This window comes from Eretmochelys imbricata, chromosome 2, assembly GCF_965152235.1.
Source record: "Eretmochelys imbricata isolate rEreImb1 chromosome 2, rEreImb1.hap1, whole genome shotgun sequence".
Lineage (NCBI taxonomy): Eukaryota > Metazoa > Chordata > Testudines > Cheloniidae > Eretmochelys > Eretmochelys imbricata.
This window is the reverse complement of record NC_135573.1, coordinates 105,021,622-105,042,308: the sequence shown is the minus strand read 5'-3', so window position 1 is coordinate 105,042,308 and position 20,687 is coordinate 105,021,622. Positions and strand designations below refer to the sequence as shown.

The following is a 20,687-nucleotide window of genomic DNA, read 5'->3' as shown; positions in this document are numbered from 1 at the left end:
TCACATTTCATTTTATATTGCAACCAGGTCTCTGATTATGGTATTTAGTGGGCATACAACACAATGTCACAATTTTTTTTACCACTTGCTGGCCACTATCTTGGGCCAGCCTGGCAGCAAGTGACTCTGTTGCATCAGTGACCAATCAGGGATCTTTACTGCCAAATTCAAACATCAGCAGCATCCTGAAAGTTCTTCTAAGCCCAAGGCAGAATCCAAAGAAAGAAGCACAAGAGAGAGATCTGATTTGTTATCGGACTGTTGCCCCAAGGAGGACTGTTACTGCAACCCCAAAGGGGCCAAAGTCACCCCTACTGCATGAGGACTGACTGTTTAAAAATAACCAGCAACAACTCTCGGCTGGGTTGAATTGGGAAGCAGGAGGACCACAGCAGAAATCCAGACTTGAGACCAGCTCCCTGCCAGATAAACCCAACACAAGATCTTGGAGCAGAAAAAAGCCCCTAAATCTGAACTGAAGAGACCCTGACTGGAGAGAAGCCAGCAGACGCCAATTAGAGGAACCCAAGGAGACTGCAAACAGGATGGGAATGATTCCTATTCCACAGCTGAACGTGAAAGAAGATTCAGCAACATCAGTGACAGCGTGCATACTGCTCACTGCAGCCTCTCAGTTCCCAGATGGCTGCCCTGATGTTTGTGAACATTGTTGGGCCATCAGTCAGAAAGCTTGGTCCAGAAAAATATATTGGATCAGTTCTTCTGAGTGGGAAAAGATGCCACTGTATGCAAAGCACACAGAAAAAGACAATCATAAAAAAACCTATGCGATCAACTGGTGGGCACATTTTGGTAGAGTGTACCCACACAGTTTCAATTCTGACCCTGGACTGAAACTGGGTTCAGTGTTCTCCCTTCACACCATCCTCTTCTTCTGATGCTTCCCATATGAATGTGCTCACAATCTTTAAAATACTAACTTTAGATATTTTCTATTGACAGTTCATCATAAGGCGAATCCAAAATGAGATCCTGTATTGACAAACATCTTAAACTGATTCAAGTAATACAAACCACAGAGGTGTAATGGATACTTTTCTCTTATTATACCCTTTGTCAGTGTTAACATTAGCAGGGAACATTTTCAGGTCAACATTCTAAGCATTATGTTTCATATATTTTAAGGCCAAAAGTGACAGTTAGATCACCTAGACTGACCTGCTGTATTTCAGAGATCATTATCTCTGTACTGAGCCCAATGATTTGTGTTGGACTAAAGCATATCTTCCAGAAAGGCATTCAGTCTTGACTTGAAGACATCAAGAAATGGAGAATCCACCACTTGCCTTGGTAGTTTTTCCAATGCTTAATTACCCCCACCATTAAAAATTTGTGCCTAATTTGAATTTGTCTGACTTCAGCTTCCAGCCATGGGTTCTTGTTATGCCCTTCTCTGTAAAACTAAAAAGCCCTTTAAAACTCAGTATTTTCTCCCCATTAAGGTAACTTTTTCCATCTTCTTTTAGATAAAATAAACAGACTGAGCTGATAAAGCTATGTCTATACTACAGAGCCATTGCCAGTATAGTCCCCTAACATAGATGCCGCTTACACCGTCAGAAGTTGTTTTTCTGCCAATGTAGGAACATCACCTCCCCAAACAAAGTTAGCTATATTGATAGAAGCATTCTTCTCTAAGCACAGGTGCATCTACACTGTAGGTTTCACACCCCTGATCAATATAGCTATCCTGATATAAGTTTTTAGTATAGACCATGCCAGAGATCCTGTAAGAAGTTCTCTACAGTCCTCAAATTTGTGTATCTCTTCTGCTTCCACTCTAATTTGTCAATATATTTTTAAAATGTGGATAGTATTCCAGTATCCATCTCACCAATGCTGTATACAGAGGTAAAATCACCTCTGTATTCCTACTCACTTCTTCCCTGTTTACATCGCCAAGGATGTCATTAACCCTTTTTGTCACGGTAGCACAATGGGAGCTCATGTTCAATTACATGTTCATTATGAACCATAAGTCTTTTTCAGAGTCACTGTTTTCCAGGATAGAGTTTCCCATTCTGTAGATATGGCCTGCACTCTTTGTTCCTTAATAATATAGGTTCCTTAATAACCTTGCATTTGTCTGTAGTAAAATATCTTTTATTTGAATGGGCTCATACTGGATTGCTCTGTATGAGTGCCCTGTTCATTTAAGTATTTGTTACTTTTATGCAGTTACCTTTATCAATCTAGCATGTCATCTCGTCAAAAAACAAAATCAGGTTCAGTTGACAAGATGTATTTTCCTCAAAACCATATTGACTGGCATTAATTATATTCCCATTCTTTGATTCCTTATAAATTTAATTCCATATCAGGTTTTCTGTTGTTTTGCCTAGCATAGATGTCAGGTTAGCTGGCCCATAGTTACCCTGGTAGTCCCACTTACCCTTTTGGAATATTGGCACAATGTTAATGCTCTTCCAGTGTTCTGGAATTTTCCTGGTATTCCAAGATTCATTAAAAATTTAACCTCAGTGGGCCAGAGAGCTTCTTAGCCAACTCTTTTAGGATTCTTGGGCTCAAGTGATCCGGGCCTACTGATTTAAAAATGTGTCCTGAATAGATGCTGTTTAACATCCTCCTTTGTTACTAAAGTACTTCATCATCCTCATGTGATATGAGTCCATGATCCTACTTCTTTTCAAATATAGAACAGGAATATTTATTTAACACTTCTGCCTTCTCTGCATCATTAACCATTTTAATATCTCCTTCTAGTTATGGCCTGATACTGTTTTTAGATTTATTTTGTTCCTAGTATACTTTTTTTAAAAACTCCTCCCTAGCCCTGCCAGACATAGATTTATCCCTGATATCTTTAGCTTCCCTTATTAATTTTCTACACTTCATAATTTCTAATTTATACTGATTGCTATATAATTCCCCCTTTTTCTATTTGTTTGAGAGAAAAACAGGGTAACTTTGAGTAAATACCATCCTGGTTCAGTGAGAAGTGAAGGCAGCAATTAGATATAATATTTATTTAGATATAATTATTTATTGTAAAAATATAGTATTTACATTTACCCAAAATTGTCCTTTTTCTTGATTATATTTCGTGGCTTTTTGGCCATCTAATAAACTCTTCTTAAAGAACTCTTCTTAAAGAACATCCCAATCAGTTTTACTCATGATTTTCCCCAGCTGTGAGACATTAGCCCTTTTAAAACACCAAGTGTTGTCTTCTGTTTTGCCCATATTAAATATAATCAAATCAGGATCACTGGGCCGTAGGCAGCCACTAGCTTCCAGTCCAGTGATTCATTCATCATTATCCATCATAATGAGGTCCAAAATAATTACCCCATTTTGCCCGCACATTTTTTTATATTAGAAAAGATGCAGCACTTGTGATTCCTACATTTATTAGTGAAAATCATTCAATCCTCCTTTTTTTCACCAGTTGAGTATGCTAGCAATTTGTACATTCGTCACAGTAGTTTTTAAATGAAATGGCTTAGAAATATTAGGTATGGTATGAGGTTTTTTTCCTCCTTTGGGTGATTTTATTTCCACAGTCCAGATAAGCAGAATCTCTTACTATGTGATTCTCTCTTATTAGCCCTGTTTTCTCCCCTCCTCCTTCCCTACCATCCAGTGTTGTGTGATGAGGGAATAGTTCTACAGGAAGATGCGGGAGGGCCTCCGATGCAAACAGTTGAGCTCACCCATTGTTCACCACCTATCATCACCTGCAGTGCACAACCACTCTGTTTAGTTTTTGTTGTTTGTTTTTAAAGATTTCTGATCAGTAGTTTCATCTCTTGATCCTTGTCTCTAGGCTGACCATTTGACCAGACGTGGTAAACCACTTCCACATCAGGAGTCACTGGAGATTGAATTAGCTGAAGAGAAACCAACTAAGCGCTCCACCATCACAGTAGAAGATTTGACTGAGATAGAACGTTTGGAGGATCTAGACACTTGTATGGTAAGACACTTTTCTTCAGTCCAATGGGTAAAAATCTAATCTTAAAAACGTCCTTATGCAAATTTCAGTGGGCAGTTTTTATTACATCAGCAGAATGAAATTAGGAATTTGGCTCAATAAATACAAATAGTTGTATGTAAAACAAAAAATTATCCAAACCAGGTATCATAGATGAGTGGAAGGAAAACCCTTGCCTTTGTTCCATTATCCCTTTTCTTGGTATCTGTTCAGACATATTTGCTTGTAAGATAACCTCTCTTGCCCATGTTCATACAATACTGCTAATATAACCGATACCTCTTCTGCAGAGATTCTAGTATATGGCGCTGCGATGGCAGCAATAAATCAGACTATGCTACTTTGGCATGCTGTTTCCTGTCACAATATGCTTCTCTCTGCCTCTGTCATCGTGCCACTTGACACTAATCCATCAAGGTAGATAGTGGGCTTTTTGAGACCCAGAGGTTAAACTGATGGCCATGAACTGCAGATGTTTTTTTTATATATGGAGGAAGTCTGAAACTCTTGCACATGTAATAAGGCTACAAAGGATGTAGAACTAATGATGGTGTTGGGTGAGATTTTCAAAAGCATCTGCATGCGTTAGGAGCACATCCCATTGAAATTCAATGGGACTAGTGCGGTAAATCACTCAAAAGCTTTTTATATAGTTTTTGCATAAACGTTTTAAATAAATTACCTCTGGTCTCCATGCCATATCTTGAATCTTTACAGATGCACTCCAGTAGGCTGCCAATTATAGTTAATATTCGTTACCCTATTTCTTTTCCAACTCATTGTGGACATTTTTTGCTCAGTGTCTTGTTTGCTGTAGAGGTGACATCCGTTGGAGGCAGCAACTTAAATTAACTATAGTATCCACTCCCATGCCTGGCACCTCACCAGAGTTTGCTTTGGTGCCGCATGTGTCTCCGACATCAGCAAATCCCATTTTCCTCCCTTTGGGGCATTGGCTGTTACAAGGGTCATCAAAGATTCTCATTACCAGTCCTCTTGAGTTCCAGAAGCTTTCTGCAGCCAACTGTCAGTTTAGGTGTTTAGTGATTGCGCTTAATGGTGGCCCTGAGGGACAGCGTCATAAGACACGTCACACTTCAGCACAAGCTTGATTGTGCCTGTAAATGAACTTGAACGTACCAGATTAGTATGCAGAAATCTATGGTAATTGAAATTTCTGCTCTTAGAATTGTACTTTCAGTATGAAAATGCTCTCCAGGTAGGGTTTTTTAAAGCAAACATAGCCCTTGTCTCTGCATCATATAATGTATGTAAGGGGACCATGCTAGTGTTTTATCTTTTTCTTTGCTCAAGTTTAAAAAAAAAAAAGGAAAATATGAAGTCACATATTAAATATTAACTGTTTGTACCTTACCTAGAGCAGCTGTTTTGAAGAGTATTTAATATCCCTGTCTTCCTCCCCATTCATACAACTTAATCACATGGCTGAACCCCTTTTGTAATTCTGATTCTCATTGACATCCACTTGCTATGGGGAATGAAATTATATTTCAGATAAATACACTGTATACAGGAGCTCTGATCGCCCATGGTGCTGAAAACTCCATTTGTTCAAAAATTAAAATGTATCCAGTTTCAAATATATATATTCTTGAGCTGAGAAATTCATATAAGGGCTGTTTTTGCAAACTGTGTGCCTTCATTTTGCGTTGTGGTATTGATTGCACTTGTATAGGAGACAAGCTGAGAGACAAACTCAGTAATGTGGGCATACCAGCCTTGCACAGTGCTGGTGTCAGTTTGTTGATGTTGTTATAAGTGTCCTAAGAATAGATATCTTCGCTTCTAATTCCATCCAGTTTAGCTTATATCATGGATGTTTCCAGATGGGTCTATTTTAGCTGTATGAATTCCATATATACTTCAGACATGGCCCTTGAAAAAATGTGGATATAGAATCAATGTGGTGAAAGAAAGGTTTCCATTATATTAGTTTCATAGTTTTCCCAAAGCCATTTATGTATAGTTAGAAAAGTTTGTCCTGTGGGGCCCCTTTTTATATGGCATCAGAGAAACTTTGGGAATTAGTCCATGCAAGAAACAAATATATTAATGAAAGGTTCTAAGAGGGAATAAAAAATGCACAAGATTTATTAACCATAACTTAGTTTATTTTATTATCATTGAATGAGAAATAGTAGCTTACCCCAAAGTTTCTAAAACTTTGTTAATTATATAGATCATTAGCTTGTTTGTCCATTAAACATCTGTTTAAGGTAGGGTTTTTTTTGTGCTGGCAGCCTAAATGCTCCAACAGACCAGAGCTGTGTGAAATATTCTCTTCAGATCTCAAACTCATTCATGCTGAATTTGGCTTCGGTGCTCAGCCTGAACCTGAGCCCGGGCTTTCCACTGACATCTATCCCTTTGCCCCAACAAGCTCCAAAGACACCTGTGGTAGAGGAAGCCAAGGAATTGTTGGAGAGGGAAATATAAGTGGTGAACTTGAAACTGCCAATGTTCTAGAGGGGCTAGTTGACATCCATCTGCAAATGGGACCCTGCCATGTTTGGGCAGCCCTGTGAGATATATATTTAGATACAGTCAGGATGAGGAATGGTCTCCACCAGCCCAGTCCAGAGAAGAGAGCTGCTATTCATTTCTGAACTTTCTGTATCAGACAACAGAATAGAAAGGAGTGCAAGGAATGTGGCTTTGAAAATGACTATTTAAAATAGAGATTTGAGTTTTATTTCCAGTATCTGCCTGTAAAGAATTAGAAAGAGTTTAACACTGTACATTTACAATGCTTCAGAAGTTATTCAGACTTGATTCCTAGACAACATGTCATTATGGCCACAACCCAATAATCTGAATGACTCGTCAGCCGCAGGAGAACTTGCCATTCTATTCTGGAGAGCACTGGGAATGAGTGAATGGTCCAATATAGAGCAGGATAGCTTGATCATTATTGACCTGGGAGTTTCTGATCGCCCTGAGTTGTAATACAGTAAATTGATGCTACCCTAATCTGCAACTATCATACTTGTCTAAATTTTAATTAGAGCTGTATTTATCTAAGGGCCTATTATGATCAAAGTTGTGTGTAAGTAAGATTGAATGTGACAGCTTTGTTGTTTTATGCAAAAGGCCACTTAGTCTGCTCAGATGAAAGGAATAGGCATAGACTTTTTGAAAGATTTGAGTCGGTAATGAATGTTGACTTAACTTAATAAAACTATATGTTTTCTCACATTTTCTAGATGTGTGAGACAAGATTGACACTTTTTAAGGAACAATGCATTTTACCACTGGCTTAAGATAAATTACCCATTTTAACCTAAGTAGAATATCAAGCACATCTGCATATGTAATTTTTTCAGCAGACTGACTGATTAACCTTTCCTACAAAAGGGAACTATGTACATTATTTGTTCATTCTTTATTCTTTCAACACAGGAATTATTCTGCCGCAGGACTGTAGTTTTTAAAGGATGCTTGAAAGCTGCTCTTCTTTAGAATGGACAAAATATAGCTATATTTCCAAGAAAATTATTAAGCTATTTGAATATTTTTCCCCCTAGAATATTAAGAAATAATCATTTTTGAGCTTTTATTTAAAAAGCAGAGAAGTTATGAGTGACATATATCCTGTACTAGAAGACCGTCACATGTTAGTGATCTTGAAAATACCCATTCTAACAACATAACGTTGTTACTCTCAGTAATACAGAGTGCAGGGCCAGTGTAAGATAGTTTCCCAAGAGAAAAGCAGGCAATCTGTTTATTTACATTCCTCTGGTATAATAATAATAATAATTAATAGGAAATTATTTCAAAAAATGTCAAAGAACTGTAGGTTGTAGCATATGTATCTGTTTGTGAAATCCTTTTAATAATGTTCCTGTGAAAGAGTCAAATGTTTGGGCTGTGAATTATGAATTCACTAGCTGTTTGTGTAACCCATGCCTGCTGGGTGTGGTGCTCTGTCCCCCTCTAGTGACACCTAGATCACTTAAAGATTAATGAATCTGCTACAGCCTTAGCCAAGAGCTGTGTGGCTTTTAGCTCATGCAGTAGAGACTCATATACTAAGCTTCAGAGGTCCCAGGTTCAATCCCGCCCGCTGATAACTGGTTACATTCGCCGCTAATAAAAATGGCCTGCCTCAATGAATATCAAATCCGTTTTTTTAATACCATAAGTAGACAATGGTGACTCTATAGGAAAATGAAGGACCGGTAGAAAACTTTAATGAAATGTAAGCAATAGCTTAATATTGTAGTCTTTCAGTGATACTGCAAGATAAAGAACAATTTCTGTAAAGGAACAGAAGACTAGGGGAAAAATGGCACTTACTTGCTTTGGGATATACTAAAGAGCAATTGTGGCACAGATCTAGCACATAGGTTCAACCTCCCGCAATGGACTCATGATCCTGGAAGTCTTGGAAGATAAGACAAACGTTTACTTCTCTGCTTTCAGAGCCAAATATAAAACACACTTCTTTAACCTACATTTCCCACAATAACACATTAAATAAAAATTCACAAAGCACCAAAAATCAGCCCTTTCTGACTGTGGAGGAAAGAGAATGAGCAATATATCTGGTATAATTTTGGAAAGTGTTGTGATGTGGTATATTGATTGGGGCAGATAAGAACAAAGCTAGTGGCTGTCAGTGTATTTACTGTGACTCTCCACTGATACCCTGTCCTCCCACACCTCTGTCTTATCACTTCCCATTTGTCTGCTTATTCACCTGCTGAGTAATTGACTGAATCCTACATCTTGCATGACTTGCATCCGATGAAGTGAGCTGTAGCTCACGAAAGCTCATGCTCAAATAAATTGGTTAGTCTCTAAGGTGCCACAAGTACTCCTTTTCTTTTTGTGAATCCTACATTGTGAGCTCTCTGTAGCAGGGACTTTCTTTGCTCTCTGTGCAGTGCCTAATACAGTGGAGTCCTAATTCTTGCTTGGGATCGTTGTGTACCACTGCAGTAGAAATAATTAATGGTATTACTACCGCTTGTATATGCTAGCAATGATGAGATCTGGAATCTATCACATCAGTAGTACTTTGCTTCTAGCCCTCATTTGTTTCTGTCCCCCACCTTATTGTCTGTTCTGGAAGTTATGGCTGAATGGTTTTGAAGGATTTTGAGATTTTAATTTTTGGAAAACGGAGACTATTTTTATAAAGTGGGGCTGCTTGCGAGCACTACTATCTAGGGGAGGTGTAATGTGCATCCAGTGCTAGCTTTGGCATTGCAGATCTAGCTTTTTTGTGGTGGTATAGTTCAAGCAAGAGACTTTTGTGTCTGCAGTTTCTCCAGATTCAAAAGGAGTTGCACAGATAAAGAAAAGCTTAAAAATGATATATTGTCTCATGGCATTATTTTGTACCACTCCTTATGGGTCCTGGATTGGTTAACTTTTCCACTGACTCTAAAGCCAGGGGTTCTCAATCTTTCTCACATTGTAAACCCATAGTCCCTCACAGGTAGTCCCCTGCACATACACACCAGAATCCTATGTGCTGATTCCCAGAGCACTTTTAGGAGTCACTTTAGAATCTGGCACAATAGCATATGGGGACATTCCTGGAATCCAGGGAGGATCGATCACAAATGATAGAGCAAATCTACTTCACAGGAAGATCAATGTAAACAACTCAGGGAGGTTAATAATACCTCTGCCTCCCCCACATTCAGGACAACTTCTGAAGACACTCCTGGGACTCATGATCCATGATTCTGTGTCCATAAGCTTTTTTTCCAGGTATACAGTGCCATCTGAGAAATCAAAAGACAGTTGGAACTTGCATGAAAGTTGACAGTTTTGCAGAATCCTATAGATGTCCCATTCATTTTCAAACATTAGGAATATGCTAATACAGTGGAGTCACGTCTTATGCGGGGGTTAGGTTCTAAAGTTAGCGTAAGCCTCGTGTACTTGGCCTTGAAACAGCGAATCACGCCTTGGTCGCGAGGTTGGAGGATGGAGGTGGTATTGGTGAGGAGAAAGACAACTTCAACGTCATTATGTGCAAACTGGAGTACCTCAGGATGGCCAGGAGCATTGTCTACGATCAGCAACACTTTAAAGTCAAGTCCTTTCTCTTCGAGGTACCGCTTGACCTCCGGAATGAAACACTTGTGGAACCAATCCAGAAATAATGCTGCCGTCACCCAAGCCTTTTTATTTGATTGCCAGAACACAGGCAGGAGATTTTTGTTCTTGCCTTTTAGGGCACGGGGATTTGCAGCCCTGTAGAGCAAGCCCGGCTTTATTAAATGCCCAGCCGCATTGCCACAAAACAATGCAGTCACATGGTCTTTAACTGCTTTGAAGCCAGGAGTTTTTCTTTCTGATTTCGAAGTGTAAGTGCAGTTGGGCATTTTTTCCAGAAGAGCCCAGTCTTGTCAGTATTAAAAACTTGTTCCGGAAGATAGCCCTTTTCTTTGATTGTTCGGGGTAGGCTTTTGCTGCCTCTTCATTTGCAGATGCAGCTTCACCAGTAGTTTGCATGTTTTTGAGGTTGAAGCGGTTGCTAAAACTGTTAAGCCAACCTTGGCTGGCTTTGAATTCCTTCTCATCAGAAAGCTGTCCCTCTTCGGCGGGAGGTTTGTACAGCGCATAGAGGCTAAGAGCCTTTTCTCACAATGTGTTGTCATCGATAGGCACACATTTACAGTTCGTGTTTTCCAGCCATAAGTTTAATGCCTTTTCAGTCTTCACTAAAGTCTTACCATGCACCTGGCTCGTCACCTTAGCAGTTACTGGAGCACTTGATGCCACTTCTTGATGAATTTCTCTCTCTCGAACGTTGATGGCACGGATGCTAGATTCGTTGTGGCCATATTTATGAGCCACATTGGAGACCGACATACCATCTCGCAAAAAGTCCAACACAGCCAATTTTTCCTCCAGCATTGGAACATATTGCTGTTTCTTTGGTTGAGCACCCGATGAAGTAGTTGGCTTGTGTTTAGGGACCATATTATATGAAAAATATGTACAGTGTCTTTAAACACTAGAATCACACTCAGCGCAGCGAGATGCTCACACTATGAGAGACACGCGGGAATTGAGACTGACTGAGGGAACAGCAGATTCATCTCTCCCATCTCACGCTCACTCTGGGGCATACGCTCATTGAGTGAAATGGTGGGCGGAATCGCCCGCACTATTTACAGGTCTCTTGTTGTTTTTCTTTTTTTTTTGCCGAACGCGTATTGTTGAATTTGCGTAAGTTAAATGCGTGTATGATGCAACTCACTTGTATTGTTACTTTTTACTGGATGACATTGTATATAGTTTTACACTCTGACTCTACCAGTGGTTACAAGACCTCTGTCAGTGATTATCCAATACATACTGTGACCGTTTTTCTTGGGATGCAGTGTGGGCTGCTGAGCCCTCAATCTCACCAACCTGGGGTATCCCTCTCACTCTGTGTTGCTGTTGCCAGGCTACAGACCTGTGGCAAGTACTGCACTTACACAGACATTCACAGGCAGGGATTTACCCAACTGAGTTACATGAATGCTTTGTCAGCCACTCATGAACCAACAACAGAGAGGCTTCAGTCAGTGCCCCCCAGTTCCCCAGCCTTACACCTCAGAACTATACTGTCTTGCCCTGGTCAGAAGCCTTATCAGTGCAAGTTCATTACCCAGTCCACCCCTCCGTCGATGTGGAGAGGACACACACTTGCCTTTGTAAACTGAGCTGAGATTTTCCAAGCACTTTAACCAAAACTCACTGTTTTAGATAAAATATAAAACAGATTTACTAACTACAGAAAAACAGATTTTAAGTAGTAAGTGTAGAAATCAAATTGGTTACCCAAAGAAATAAAAATAAATTTTCAGTCTGAGTTCTACAAACTAAACAGGATTTGAATCAAGCAGTCTCTCACCTGATAGATGGTACAGTCAGGTCACAGATCTTTAATACACAGGCTGGAACTGCCTTCCAGCCTGGGACCTCCCTCCCCAGTTCAAAGTCTTTGTCCTCCAGATGTATTTCCAGGTGTTGAGTTGTGCGGGGAGTGAGGCCAAGTCATGATGTCACTTCCCCTCTTTATAATTTCTTCCAGCTTTCTGGAAAGATCTTTTGCTATGGTGTGGGTCAAGCAGTCTCCATTTTCTCTGTGCTCTCTCTGAGAAGTCTTCTGAGATGATCACTGGGAGAGTGGATTCCCTTCAATGGGCCATCAGTGCATCTGGCTACTCCATTGTTGTACCTAAAAGGCTGGTTGTGGGTGTTCCCAACCTCACAATATATTTCAGTAATACACCCATAGAAAAACTTCATAACCTCACATACAATGACAGCACATACAATCCAACAGGATATTAATGTTCAACGGATCAGTACTTTAAAAATGATACCTCACAAGGCATACTTTGTACAAAACACATCATAATTATATGCCAGTGGTGAATTTGGGGGTTCCAGGGTGCTGCTTTGAGGTACAGAGTGCCACACATACCCACAGGGTGGGCAAGCAAGGTGGTCTCGGTTGCCAACTTCCAGAGGGCACCACCATGCTGCTGGGCTATTTTCCCTTCTGCTCTGATTGGCCGGCCTTTATTTTTATTTTTTGGGGCACTGAAAATATTTTCAACCCTCAGAGTCAAAACAGCTAGAGGTGGACCTGCATGCCCATTACATTTTTAGGCTACAATTTTCAAAAGTCACTACTGACTTCAGGTTTCCAACTTGAGACACTTTAAAGAGACCTGACTTTCAGAAAGTGTTGTATACCCAGCCTCTGCAAATCAGGTTCCTTTAAGGTGTCTGAAGTTGGGAACCCACAATTACAAGACTTGTTAAAATCTTGTTCTTAGTCTCTATGGGGTTGAGAGAGGAAACACATTAAAATTGTAATACTGGACAATTCAGGTACACAACGGTACTATATGTTTTCCTAAATCTAGCTCAAATTTCTGTGTCAGATTCTACCTTACTTGTCGTGATCTATGCTAGTTATTGGCCTGTCATGAAATACATTCAGAATGCAAGAAACTGTTTTCAATAACAATCAGCTACACCTGATGAAAAAGGTGTCTCCACTTTTCTAACTAGAACATGAATTGTGTAGTGCTGATATTGGATATTTTTTACCTTAAGGCACTTCGGTGTCCCGAGCTTTGGCAGTGATCCCTCAGGTCTGATCCTTTCTTTTTCCCCAGAAAGCTCAGGTTTTGTAACAGAAGAGTGTGTAGTTGCCTGTTTTATGGTGGTATCTAGCTTATTAATATTGACTTTGTCACTTATTGCCAGTTTGATTGTTGGCTCATTCTTGTGGGTTTTTTTAAATGAGTCCAATGATCATCCATCATTGGCTCACTCTTGTGGGATTTTTACTGCACTGCATATTTTCAAGGGGAGAGTTTTACACATAAGTTAGGACATTCTGATTCAATTAATGTCTAACACATTGGTTCTCAGCAAGGGGTACGTGTATCCCTGGGGGTACTTAGAGGTCTTCCAGGGGTACGTCAACTCATCTAGATATTTGCATAGTTTTACAACAGGCTACGTAAAAAGTCCTGGCGAAGTCAGTACAAACTAAAATTTCATACAGACAATGACTTGTTTATACTACTCTATATACTATATGCTGAAATGTAAGTACAATATTTATATTCCAATTGGTTTATTTTATAATTACTGTATATTGTAAAAATTAGAAAGTGAGTAATTTTTCAGTAATGTGCTATAACACTTTTATTTTTATGTCTGATTTTTAAGAAAGTAGTTTTTAAGTGAGGTGAAACTTGGGGGTACGCAAGACAAATCAGACTCCTGAAAGGGGTACAGTAGTCTGGAAAGGTTGAGAACCACTGGTCTAGCAAGCTCACCCTCTTCTAGTGGTTGAGGAGCTTTCTGTTCCGATTTGCAGCATGGGCCTTTTCACATCCTTTTAACTCCTTTAGTGTTTCACTTGATTGGTTTGGCCCAGATTATATATCTGGTTTGTTCAAGGCAACCTAGTTGGCCCCAGAATTCTATGGTATCTTTTAAAAAATAGGAGAGACACAGTTCTTTCCTACTCCTAGTAGTCCATGTGCACTCACTTTGGTTTCTACCTTAAATTGTGCTTTGCCGGGAATGAGAGGAGGATGTCTGATTCTTTTTACTATACTAAATTTCTATCTCCAGACAGTGTGGGCAGAGAATAGTAGCTCACAGGAGGAGGAGGGAAAGAGGAAAAAGAGGATGTCTATAATGGGAGGCAAGGGAGAAAGAAATTAGCCATTTTTTAAAGTGGAGGTGGATTAATATGATTCTATTAAAACAAAATCATGTGGAAATAGAGGGGGAAAACCAGGAACAGCAAATAGTCCATTTCTTCTGCCCTTATTCAGGTTCTGAAGAACCTTACTCCATGTATAGTCCCATTAGAAAAGGTGGGGGTATTAGTGCAGTATGATGTTGCTCCACGTGAGTAAATGTGGCAGAATCCATATAAAAATTATGCATTGGAAAGGGAAAAGGGGACTAGAATATTGAATTTAAATGAAAATAACAAAAATTGGGTAACATTTAGAATAGGAATAAGCAGAGGGTGGTTTTGTTTCTTTAAGACAAAGTGTTTAACAGCATTAAACAAACAAAAACAAGACTGGGGGACAGATATATAGAAAATGTCCTGTTAAAACAGAATGGAATGTGACTTCAGCTCTTCAATTCCAATCATGAGTAGAATCCCATAGTGCAGTCTTTAAGTATTCCAGGGAAAGTTCAGGTCCATGTGTTGTAATATAACTCTGAGTAATTGCAGCCTGTGGCTACATTTTGTTCATTACCTAGCCTATCAATTCTTGGCTTACAGAAGATGAGGTCTTTCCTTTTGGACAGAAGTACCCATTCTCTGTCATGTCTAACTTATTTTAAGACTATATGCTGTCTCATGGACATCTGCCTAGGTAGGGAAATCTCAATTAAGGATAAAATTCACAACCCCTAAACACAGAGTCAGCACAAGGCTTATGCACCACTCAATCATATTGAAAACCTCATGTAGTGCTCAAGGTGGACTTGAGTGAAGTGTAGGCCTCATGTTTTCCCTCTTTATAGGGGTCAACTTCACCCTCAGGGCTTGATCTGGCTCCTATTGAAGTCTGTGACAAAACTCCTGTTGATTTCTGTGGTGTAGGATCAGGGCTAAGGGAATATTAGACACACTTAAGCTGGAGACCGGGGTATAGGATCCTTCAAGGTAGGAGGGTCCGAGAGCTTGGGCTGAGCCCAAACCGTTTACACCACAATTAAACAACCCCTTAGCCCAAGTCCCTCCCGCCTGAGTAAGCTGGCACAGGCCAGCCGTGGGCATCTAATTGCAGCGTAGACGTACCCATAGACTTCAGAGGGGTTGAGATTTTTATTTTATTTTTTGTGTGTGTTGATATTTAGTAAGGATGTCTTAGAAGTGACCTAGAGGATTCAGGATTATCTGTATGCTAGGAAGATATACCTGACAGCCTCTTGTGACTGGTACATTTTGTGCCTTGAGGAGCACATTGGCTCGGTTAACGTGTTTTTTTTCAAGGATACTGCCTCAAATCATAATATTCTGAGCAAAGAGGCTGCTAAGCCATTCACTGCTCCAAGTAATCTAGGTCTGGTTCAGTGGCATGAGCCTCCTTTGTGTCTGAAATGTCATAGCTTTCAGAGCACAAAACCTCCGAGGATCTACCGATGGTGAGGAGGTTACTGGCGTTTATGCCTTGGTGACTATTGTTCAGTTCAATAGTTATGTCATTCTGAGCGTAGAAAAGAGAGACACAAAAATAATTCTCTCTCTCCAGTTCAGGATCTAGTGCTGCCATGATATCCACACTCACACGTGGCCAAATAAATCAGATCCTTTTTACAAGCATTAATATCCACCCTGTGAGCTCAGAAGCATGAGGAAAGGCATGTGACTGGTTCCCCCTGGGGTGCCACCTGAAACTGGGGTACTACTGAGCCCCCCTGACCCAGAAGCCTGGGCTCCCTTTACACTGTACTGCTGTGTCCAGCCTTCACTTTAACCAGCACACATACAGGAAGGGGGTCACCCAGATGCAGTTACATGCAGATGCTGTGATCAGCTCTGCATGGGAAGGCTCCAGGTAAAGAACTTCCCAGCTACTCAGATACACACCCTCCTCTGGAGTGTAAACCCAAAATTATACCATCTTACGCTGCACAGGGAACTGTACAGTGTAAGCTCATGAAATTCACCCCCTCCCCCAATGTAGAGAAGAATATGCAATAGCTTTCTGCCCCAAGTTATGACTCCCCCACACACTGGTTTTAAAGAAAGCAAAAACAAGTTTATTAATTACAAAGGATAGATTTTAAGTGATTGTAAGGGATAGCAAACAGATCAAAGCAGATTACCTACAAATAAAACACACAAACTAAGCTTAATATACTATACTAAAGAGATTGGATATGAATAGCAGATCATCACCCTAAGTGATGATACAAGCAGGCTGCAGATTCTTAAGGGGCAAGTTGTACTGGCTTACAGCTTGGAAACCCCAGGTGTTCCATTCACAGGCTAAAAATCCTTTTACCTTGGTCCAGCACTTCCACCAGTTCCATCTTTGTTCCTCAGGTGTTTCCAGGAGTCTCCTTGGGCGGGGAGCCAGTGAAGAACCTTGATGATGTCATTCCCCTGCCTTCAATAGCTTTTGCAAATGGCGGGAACCCTTTGTTTAAAAACGTGGCTCCCACGCCAGTCACTGGAAAAACATTGACATTCCAAGATGAAGTCCAGTACCAGGTGACCTGTTCACATGTCTCTGTAGTGTTACAGCAGCCGTGAGTCAGAGCTGTCTGTAGCATCCTCAGGAAAGCTCCCCAGTGAGAGAGAAGCTTCTTCTAAGGCCTATTGTTTCTCCTAATGGCCCTTCAACCTGAATGGGCCCTTCCCAGCCAGCCATCCTAGACTGAGAGCCTTTTGCCTAGTGGGCATTCCACAGGTATAAACACATTTGTAATATAGATACATAGTCAATATTCCTAACTTCAGATACAAAAATGATACATAGGATAATCGTATTCAGTAAATCATAACCTTTCCAGTGACACCTCACATGACTTATCTTGCATAAAATATATCAGAATTATACCATAATCATATCATCATAATATCTCTGTGACTAATATGGGTGCAGTGTCACAAGGAGTTTTAATGACATTGTTCTCCAATTCTCCAAATATACAGGGGCCATCCTTCAAAATGTTCATATTGCCTTAGAATTATGCCTTCATTAAACAGCTCAGTATTTATAGTATTCTAGGAGTTTCCTATACTTAATATAGAGACGGTTTAGGTCATAATGCAAATATTGAAGTTATTTAATTATGTAAGGAAGGGTGACTGCTGTAGAAGAGGCTCTTAGCCCCATCCTGGATTTCAAATTTTTGAATAATTCTGTCGAAAATGGAGAATTCAGGATGGTTTTTTTCAGTATCTATTTTTCCCTTACAAAATGGATGAGACTGGATGTATGCTCTGAACCAGATGCAAATTTTTCTGTACACGTGGTTCCTTGAGATAATTACGCAAGATGAAGAAGTGTCAACTTATAAATACTTTCAGGAACTGTTAAATTTATTCCGTACAGGCTTTTTCTTCCTTGTAACAAAAACTTTGGCTTTTTTCCCCTTACGTACTTTAATAGCAGGCATTATGTGGTTTAAAATAAAGATGTAGAAGCAGTATTACTAGTTAAAATAAAACATGTCTGTAATTTTGTTGAAATTTCTTAGTGTGCATTTGAGCCATATCTCAGCAAGTAGCAAAGTTGAAGCTTTCTTGGTTACTAAAATTAAATTAAGCTCAAGGACAAATCTGCTAAGTTTATTTTATTACATTGCTATGCTTTTATTTTGGAGGCCATTGTTATGCAAAATAATTCTAAAAGTCAACACAGTTTAGAAGAGACTAAAATGAACGAATCATGTACTTTCTCCAGAATAATTTGACTCCTTGAAAAAAATAAAACAAAAACATGCCTTACATTTGTGATACACATATCATTCTGCAAACATAAAACCCATTGTACCTTATGTGTAGAGAGCAAATAAATTGTGAAATACAAGAAGCGACTTTGAGGTTGTATCCTGAACTGGTATTAATTAGCATAACTCCACTGAATTCAGTGGAGCTACTCCTGTTTACACCAGCTGAGGACCTGGCTCTTGATTTCTAAACAATGCATTAGTGTTTTTGCTGTTGAATTTTATGCCAGATATTTAGTTAACAGTCATGTATTGTAATATTCTATTTTATTTTCAAGGATAATGGTACTCTAGGGTAGACTTTAAGGATTATGATCAGTGATGCCATCAGGGTAAATGGGAAATGCTTGGCTAAATCCCTGCACTTTGTGCTAAGAATTTACCTCTTTAAAATAAGATATAAAATCATTGGCAGTTGAAAGTATTAGCCACAACTCCGTTTTTGTCTTATTTCTGGATTCTTCTATAGTGATGGATTAGCAACCTACCCACCCAAAGACTCAGTGGTCCAAGGAAGGATAGTTTATTTACTACTTAACCCAATAAGTACTGATACGCTTTTCATGATTTACAGATGTGTAATGCCCCTAACCATTGTGCTCTTTGAGAATAAAGTAAGTGTGGAAAATCATGATTGATGGAATGGTGTTGCAGCCTTGAGGGTCATTTTCCCTAGGGCACTGGAATTGTGCAGGGATTTTGGTAAAATGCCGTACTAAACTTTTCTTTTGCATAATCTGTTAAAAGGACATTGCCAAACTCTTTTTTAAGAATGCATGTTATTTCAATGATTGTTTATAACATCTTAAATCCTTGAAAATAAATATTCTCTCTCTGCTAGTTTATTCCCATTTGGCAATTTCCCCTCTCCTCCTTCCCACTCTCATTTTCAATGAAGCTCTTTGAGGTTTACATGCTCTTTTGTGCTCCATCTTCAGTAATGGTGTCCCCACTTACTCTAGGAGTTGTTATTTTAACTTGTATTTATTTTGACAGATGAAAAGGAAGACATTTTACAGGGGACTCTCTCGATCTGGAGTCAGACCCTAATTCTGCAGTCAGTTTCCTCCATGACCTTGGGCAAGTCTCTGTGCCTTCCCCATATGTCAAATGAGGATTATAATGTTTCCCTTTTGTCTGCTTTGTCTCTTTAGGCCCCAATCCAGCAAAGTTGTTAAGTATACTGTAACTTTAAGTATGTGAGTAGTCCTGTCGACTTCAATGGGACTACTCAAACCTTGAAAGTTAAGTATTTGCATAAGTCTTTGTTAGACCAGGGCCTTAGATTGCAAGCTCTTTGGAAGCTGTCTCTTCCTGAGGCGCTAATCTCAGCTGATTGCTCAAGGTACCTATGCAGCAGTAGCAGAGCATTATGAGGAATAGTGGCTATAAAGAAAGGTTTTGCTGTAGTTTGATTTCTAAATGCCAGCGAGGGAGATTTATCGTAAGAGCTCTTTAGTTTTGGAAAGATATTTCTCAAAAGAGTCTACACTTTTAAGGCAGGTAACATTTTGGGTCCAAACTACATAATATTCATTGGGGTTTTTTTAGCCAAAAAGACAAAATATTGAAAAAAGTTAGGGGGTTAGGGAGTTTCTAATGTTGTTTTTCAAGTAAGCATCAAACCACAGACAGAATAAGTGATAGGTAATGTCTATACAAAATGAAGGCACTCAACAGGTATTTAACAGACAATGGAAAAGTGCGAGGGTGTTTTCCGTTCTAGCAGCTATGAAAATAAAATAAATATGCTTTAAAACAGCATTTTCATTACTTCAGCAGATAAGTAAGAAAAAGAGGAAAACAATCAGAAAATTCTTTTACTTCCATCCCAATTCTGTGCACTATTCACAACGATTAATATAATGGACCAGCTCCTCCAGTTTAAGGCTCTATGTGCGGCATGGCATCTGCACCCCAGACCACATAGTTAATATTCCACTAAAGGGATCTAACACAACAGCACTTCACTGAACAGCCCAGCACCTATAACAGTGCACTAAAGAGCACTATCAAAAAGTCTCTTAAATAATTAGCACCCTATAGAGCTAAGGCAAGTCATGATCCCCAGCCTAAAATGTTTTCCATGTCATCTTCGAAAATACAAGTTTCCAGAGGATATTTAAAGAGATGTTTTGGAGAGGAACAGGAGGGCTGTTCCAGAAGGCAGGAGCTCTGTGGGAGAGCAGGCTTTCCCACCACCACAAAGCCTAATAAGGGACAGAGATGAATCCCTGGCAGAGGGAATTTAGCGGATTAGAGAGAGATGGCTCCAGAGACAGGAAGGGGGGTGGGGGCAAGTTTTATGGACACTTTCAAAAACAAAGGCAGTTTGACCTGGATCGTGAAATGATTTGGTGCCCAGAGGAGGTGTTTCAGGGTAAGAGTGGGGTAGCCATATATGTCTGAGGAGGAGGGCAGAAGGATTCTGCCCCAGGTAGATTCTGGACAACCAGGACTTTGGGGTAACTCTAGAGAATGTAGTTAAAGTAGTCAGTCAAGAGGAGACTAAATGGAAGTACAGAAGAGGATTCCAGCAGAAGTGTGGGGGACCAGCATACAAAACTAATGCTGCAGCCATGATAACAGGTAGGTTTGCCCAGACAAATATTGGAGGAGAATTCAGTTGTGAATAAAGCTAAGACTGAATGCACTGCAGCCAAATGGGATTTCTGAGTCAAGCGAGGAGATAAAGGACATGGTGCTTATGTGA

At 39.8% G+C, this 20,687-nt stretch overlaps 1 protein-coding gene across 2 annotated transcripts in view; it reads left to right on the top strand.

Annotated features, from left to right (window-relative positions):
• Positions 1-20,687, top strand: part of CARMIL1 (capping protein regulator and myosin 1 linker 1) — a 257,979-nt gene that overhangs the window by 196,168 nt on the left and 41,124 nt on the right. For both annotated transcript variants that reach the window (XR_013345180.1, XM_077810553.1), the window contains exon 29: positions 3,809-3,958. Coding sequence is in view for 1 of the 2 variants with exons in the window: in XM_077810553.1 (XP_077666679.1) it covers positions 3,809-3,958 (150 nt within the window). In the remaining variant the exon portion in view is untranslated. The remainder of the gene's footprint in view (positions 1-3,808; positions 3,959-20,687) is intronic.